Source organism: Solanum dulcamara, chromosome 4 (genome assembly GCF_947179165.1).
Source record: "Solanum dulcamara chromosome 4, daSolDulc1.2, whole genome shotgun sequence".
In the NCBI taxonomy this organism is placed as follows: domain Eukaryota; kingdom Viridiplantae; phylum Streptophyta; class Magnoliopsida; order Solanales; family Solanaceae; genus Solanum; species Solanum dulcamara.
The window spans coordinates 14,070,437-14,077,327 of NC_077240.1; the positions used below are offsets into that span (position 1 = coordinate 14,070,437).

Consider the following 6,891-nt stretch of genomic DNA (forward strand, 5'->3'; position numbering starts at 1 on the left):
AATTAATGTCCCAGTAAACATATATTCAATTGCTAAAAAGAAAAATTAAAGACCAAGGACCGTAATTTTATAATTTGAAATTAACAAGATGTGATGCCAAAAGTATTTAGTTTTGGGTAGGAAGAAAGGGTATTCAGTCCCCAGCTGTGGTCATCTTTTGGCTTTTTAGGCCAACAAATTGATTGCTATTGTTATAGGTTTATTGGCAACCACGTTTTGCATGGAAGAAATAGTAAATTATGCCTTTGATAACATCGAACTATAATTTTCATTTGATACTGTTGTATAGTAACTTCACATACTAATTGCTATTCAATCTTCTAGTCCTGTTAATTTAATTACACACTAAACAATGAGCACATGCCCAATCCAGCTTTCTATGTTCACTATAGAATGCAAAATGAACTTGAAAATAAACTCTTTAGCAAATAAAATTCCAGATTTAGCAACCATTATATTCCATCGTTGATGCAGCGGGCACAAAATTTGACAAGCACAAGACAGCAAAATGACTGACAACAGCTCAATTCCGAATATTACAGGTGTTTGACCATTTCATTTCTATTTTACTTGGAACACATTAACATATCAAAATCCTAAATGAAGCAAATCCCCCATCATGACTAAGAACCAAATATGCTTTGACAGCCCACCCCAGAAAAAAACAAAAAATGACTTTCTCCGGCCAAAATGTCCGTCGCAACAGAGGCTACTGCCACAGGCGACGGGAAGATGAAAGAACGAAAACTCGAAGCACAATGCCTGACTCCACAAAGTAACGAACCAGCTGCAAACTCAATCAACTGTTCGCTTCACCCTATCAGATAGACTGCTTCATCAGATCTATAAGCAACATAATAAAACAGATTCCACAGTACCCCACGAACCGGCCTTCTTGACCACAGGTCCTGAGAGTTCAACCATCGAATAATTAGGCATATAAAATAAGTTGAAGGAATATAAGTTCAAACAAACCTGTAAATAAAGTAGATCACAAATATGTATTGAAATGAGAAAACAGAGTCGTACAACACATTAAGGCCTTAAGAAGTGAAGTCATAGCCTGAAACAGAATAAAGGAACCAAAACATGAGAGGGGATGGTAAATGCAGCTATGAGGTAAAATTCAACAACCAAAGTAAAAACAAGGTGCCTGACCCACATTCATGTCTTAAGCACGAATAGAAGTACCAACTTTTTGGGTTTTTCTTTTGAGAGTGTGTCAGGGGGCGGGATAAGTATGAATAGAAGGAGAACTATGAAGATCCAATGTCAACACCACAAAATTAAAGTCAAACAATTTCGACTTAACCTAGTGCACCAGAGATTCACAAAAGGAAATCATCAATTGTCATATGATCAATATGTGACTCCAAATTTATAAAAAAATATGAAGCGTGGAACTCGCATATGATTTCATGCAGCATAATGAAGTGATGATAAACAAAGATACAAACACCTGAACTGAGCTTGACCATCAAATGTGGCATGTCGCCAGGCACCTAATAGATAATCAAGAAATAGACTCTAGTTACTCAGTCACGTCAGGACATCTACTTAGTATAAGGTCATCAATCATGCATTGGCTTAACAAAAACAGGCACAAACACAGTATCTGCACTAAACCCCTGAATCCTGTATTTGTAGTTGAAATTGTTGGGTTTTTTGCTGTGATAAATGTAGGAAATGTTCCGACACACAAGAAAAACTAAATGATACGCAGTCATAAAGTAATGCCAGTTTATAGTAATGCCAATGCATCGTGAGATAGGTTATGCAAAGAACCTAGGCAAGTTTAGTCAGTAAATTAGGCAAATGGCAAAATGCAAAGAACATAAAAGCATCACATTGCTGATTGACGGAAGAAGCAATAAGATTCATATTTGACACCTGCAAACACGATTACAAGATACAAAGCTAAGGCTGGAGGAAGCATGGACATTGCCAACTAAGAAGCTCCACATTTAGAGGAAAAGAAAGGAATGTGGAAATTGAGAGATAGAACACAGAAGCTAGAAGCACAACAACAAAAATACAAACAAGAGAAGTCAACTTTGTGACAAGCGTGCAGACATGTGTCCTTATAGCAGCTTGCGCGATATTTCAAGAAGCGTCTACAGATATCAAATCATGGGCTAGGAACCAAACACTAAAGATTAATCTTTTCACAAAGCACACTAGACCTTACGTTAAGAGGTTTTTATTTGCAAGTTTTTTAGTGCAAAGTGGTTAATGTACAGCATTCTGATTCCTTGTTAGATATGAAAATTTTTCACAAAATGTAACCATGGCTTTTACGCACTAACTTGGTGCATTTTCTAATACAACACCTTATTCATTTTATCCAAAAAATATTTTCACAAAGCACTAAAATCTTTTCAGTGAGAAGGTCAATTGTGTCTTTCCATTGGTTACCAAATAAAATTCGATTAAGTCACAAATCCCCATTAGACAACTTACTATCTTCTGAAGAAAGAACTATGTTTTCTACCAATAACTGAGAAACACAGCCTTTTTAGCTTTCAAACTTGGTGTATAATGGGCAAGCCCATCTGCCTTACCCACTTCAATACTAGACCTGCTCTCCACCAAATTTCAAACTCATGATCTGAGCCTACGGAACATCCCGCGCTGTACTATCTTTACCATAGAACAAAATCCCTGGGGAGTGGACAAAGCCTAAGTTCATAAGCATATGTAATAAAGATCAACTCTCCTCCTACACCTGTGAGCAAGCATCATGAATAAACTTAGAACTTATCACAAACAAAAAACGGCTTGGGCTTGGCAACTTCCAAAATGATTTCAGAAAAGAATCTCGAACTGCAAACTAACTTCAATGAACAGGCAACAGCCACTTACGAAACAAATTTCAACCAACCATAAGGGACATGAGATAACAGCAACTTGGCACACTAAACTATCACAATTCCCACAACAAGAAATGAAGCCGGACCAAACAAAGTAAACGTCCTACCATTTTTAAATAAGTTAAATTGTCTTACCTTTTTAGCACTTAATGTAATAACATGAACAGACTACACCTCAATAAGCAGTCGTTCGTTATAGTTTTAATTAAAAGTGCAGAGTAGGAAAAAATAAAAAGACTGTTAACTCAAACAACTTCCCTATCACTTTGATAATTAGGTAATATCTGCATGCATATCTATTACTAAATCTTTTCTTTATCAGTAACATGCATATCTATTATACCAAATAATTTTCCTTCAATTAAAGCAGCAAAAGAATAAATAATTGCTGACAACCTGAACACTGGATTCTAAGCCAAATTTAATGTGTCTTCTCTTCAATGGGTCTAATAATCAAAAGGGGTAGCACAGTCTAGACAAAACTCCAAACGTACAATTAATTTTGATCCTTAAAAAATGAGGTATAGTTATTCCACAACATAAAATGACAATTAAACAGAATCAAAAAGTACAAAGAAGAACGCATACCACCACATGGGTTCTTCTCAAACTATTGAGAGATTATAGGAGCTGCAGAGCTGAAGAAGAGCTGTTTGATTTGCTGCCTCAAGATTTTCTCTAATAATCTGCGGATATGTTCCAGGGGAAAGAGCAGCAAGATTCGCCAAGGAAGCCACCAAATATTGCTTTGGATCATTCACTTCCTTCAAAGGGTCCTCTTCTTTCTTCCCAGCATTATAAAGATGAACGAAAGTAGCATTATAACCCACAGTCTCCCCAAAGTCTGGAACATCTGGCTCATCCAACACTCTCTCTTCCTCTGGTCTGGAGAGAAGAGTAACAATACTGTCAAGCATTTTTCCCCGAACCTTGGAATCCAATAATGTTGAAGATTCACATATTAGTTTAGTTGAAGCAACTGAAGTCAGCTTGAGTTCAACAGATCCTGTGATTAACTTGAGGTTAGGCACCCAAAATTGCTCCACAATGGTCTGAAATACATCCTTCTGAACAGCATTCATTGAAACCACAAGATTCTGTAACCCATGCTTGACCAAGAATAGAGACATAAATATCACAAGATTCTTCAGAAACTTCACTGTTCTACCATGCTGCAGCCGGTTAAAAAGTGAAACCCAAATGTGGCCCATAAAAGGTGATATTACATCATACCCAAGATTTTCAACAACCGTGTTGAGCACATAAAAACCTTGGTCATCTGTGCTGGGAGATGAAATCAGTGTATTGAAAATACCCAGAACATTAGACAGCCTGCCCTGCTGGTTTAGCTCATGGGGTGCCTTCCGGAGGAATGCTTGGAGCAATCGGACAAGAGCTGGAACATTTGCGGACTTTTTCCATGACTCGGGTAAAAGGAGAATCTCAAAGATCTGCACGTAGTGCTGAGGTACAGGAGGTCTATTCAACTCAACAAGCTGAGCCAACAGCTGAAATGCATAAGGAAAGAATTCACTCACATCCTTAGATAAGACCATCTGGAGGCTAGGGAAAAGGCTGCCTTCAAAAGCAGATATAAGAGTAGGATCCCTCTCACAGGCTCTCCTAATAAGAACAGCTACTGATTCAAAGAGATAATGATTGAAAATAGGATTCTTTGGGTTCTGGCAGACTCTGTTGAGGACATTTGTCAGACCTGTTATGCAAGCAGAAGCAACATCACGAGAAATTTCAGCAGCTCCTAGCACTCGCATGATACACTTCATTATATATTGATTCTCCTCAGATTCTGGCTTCTCCAGGGCACTAAAAAGGTTAGTCATCAACACTAACAAAAAGGGGCTAATATCTGCTGCTGTATATCTTGCTCGTGTCCCATCATCTTTAACAAGCAACAATTTCTCAATGCAACTCGCAGCATAAGAATGAACCACATTTGACTCTGAAGCAAGGAAGCGAACAACATCTGGAAGCAATGCCATTGCAACAGCCTTTGGCAGCTGATTTCTGAACATAGTAAAGAACTTCAATGCACCTGCCTTCAACATTGGAAAGACATTCACATCCCTACTTTGCAACTCTGGTACAATAACTGACCCGAAAAAGTTCTCGACATCAACGAGATCAGTTGATACTGAACTACCACCTGCCTTCTTAGTGGCAAGGGAGACAACCAAATAGATAGCGCAATCCTTATATTTCCAATTTGCGTCGGGATTTTGAGAAAACAAGCCCAAGCAATTTTTTATCTGAAGGGAAACCTTCGCTGTGACCTTGTCTTTGTAATGCATGCCAATGCCCTTGAGCAGTTCACAAGCAATCCTCCTCCTAGTGTCAAGATCACTCCCTTCCATATCCCGCCTAATAAACTCAATATAGTTCATTTCAAACAACTCCTCGTCCTCGTCCCTCAGCATCACATTGGGAATAACAATACTCTGACAAATCTGCTCCAGAATGTCATCTCTTTCAAACAAAGTATGATGAACACTAGTACTAACAGTGGTTAAGAACTTGATTGCAGTAACAGTAAGTCGTTCCCTACTAGAAGATGCAGATGAAGCCACAAGAAGACTCCACACAGCCTCCACAAACCCACTTAGATACTTTTGAAACAGTTCTTCCTCTTTCTCCATATAAAGACCAATATTTTCACACACTGCAGCACGCAGGCCATCGACAACAGCAAGACCATCATTCCCAGTGTCTTCAAGCACGGAGTACTTCACAGTGAGATACTTGTTAAACTCGATCATCCACTCATCCATATGGTCCTCAAAGAACTCCGGCAACTCTTGAAAATTCAACGAATAAAATATCCTACAGCACAACCTCTGAGACTCTATGTAGAGTTTAAGGGTTGCGACATTTGCAGCCCCACATGCGACAGCTTGATCGATCAAATTCACGGTTCTTTTAAACACTTCCAAAAGTGGCTTTGCAAAGTTATCAAGACAGTATTTCAAATCAAGAAGCAACTCATTGGTCTTAAACTGATAGCGAAACTTCTTAAATAGAGAATTAATCGTAGCTAAAACACCATTAACAGAAGCATAATCATTAGCTTGTGTTAAAGTATCAAGGTTGGCAACAAGCTCGGGCAACAAAGTTTGCCAAGCTTTTGGGAAATCATGCTTTCCAATCACAGCCAACGCTTCACTGAGCTGAGATTGTATCTTGGGTGAGGACTTAAGCATAAGAGAAACAATCAAGCTCTTAATAAGCTCCTTTTCAGGGTCTGAAATGGGGTTTAAGGCAGGAAGATTTGGTTCTTTAGGAGGGGATGGAACCCAACGGGCCTTGAGGTGGTTTTTGAAGTTAACAGCAGCAGATTGACGGATCTGCTCATCAACAGAAGGCTCAGCTACAAGATGAAGCACCGCGAGACCATAGTTAGATCTCTCGGAGGCCTCAGAAAGTGCCGTTTCAGCTCGACGACGAGGCTCCGGTAACGGAGATAGCGTGTTAAGGAAGCATTGAGAGAGAAATTGCGCGGTTTCAGGGTTCCACTCCATTCTAGGGTTTTAGAGAGATTCTACGGAATAAGAGTATATCGGAAGCGTACAATCTATAGATATACGTATAATATATGGATACAAGTAGGGTTTTTAAGGAATTGAAAGGAGCAAATGGAAGAGAAGCAATGTTGAATGGAGATGGAAGAGTTACCTTTTCCCGGCGATGGATTTGCGAATGGGCGTGAGAGAAATTAAGTTTGAACAACTGAGTGCACAAGGTGTTAGGGGGAATTTGGAATTTTAAGCTGCCTGTTTCTTATTGGGCCTCGGCATATAATTTTGATATTGGGCCTCTCACGTTTTTTTCCCCTGGACTTCTTATTTTATATAGGAAAAATTACGCGGATAAGCAATTATATACTAGTTAATTAGTTAATATAGTTATTGTTTAAATTAATTATGGCTCGCGTTAAACATCTAGACGTAATAAAAATTTGAGTTTTGTATAATTCGCGCGATTATACAGTTGAGTTTTGTATAATTCG

At 38.7% G+C, this 6,891-nt stretch overlaps 1 protein-coding gene across 2 annotated transcripts; it reads right to left on the reverse strand.

Annotated features, from left to right (window-relative positions):
* Nucleotides 1-401: 401 nt before the first annotated feature.
* Nucleotides 402-6,685, reverse strand: LOC129886442 (exportin-2). 2 transcript variants are annotated; one of them, XR_008766217.1, is made up of 3 exons: nt 3,459-6,685; nt 2,562-2,725; nt 402-908 (listed from the first exon to the last, which is right to left on the reverse strand). XR_008766217.1 is itself a non-coding variant. In XM_055961134.1 (2 exons), exon 1 carries the CDS (start codon nt 6,401-6,403, stop codon nt 3,476-3,478), a length of 2,928 nt encoding a protein of 975 aa, XP_055817109.1. In that variant the 5' UTR covers nt 6,404-6,685; the 3' UTR covers nt 402-908; nt 3,459-3,475. The 2 variants fall into 2 exon arrangements, 1 of the variants encoding a protein (XP_055817109.1); XM_055961134.1 differs by lacking the exon at nt 2,562-2,725.
* Nucleotides 6,686-6,891: the final 206 nt, after the last annotated feature.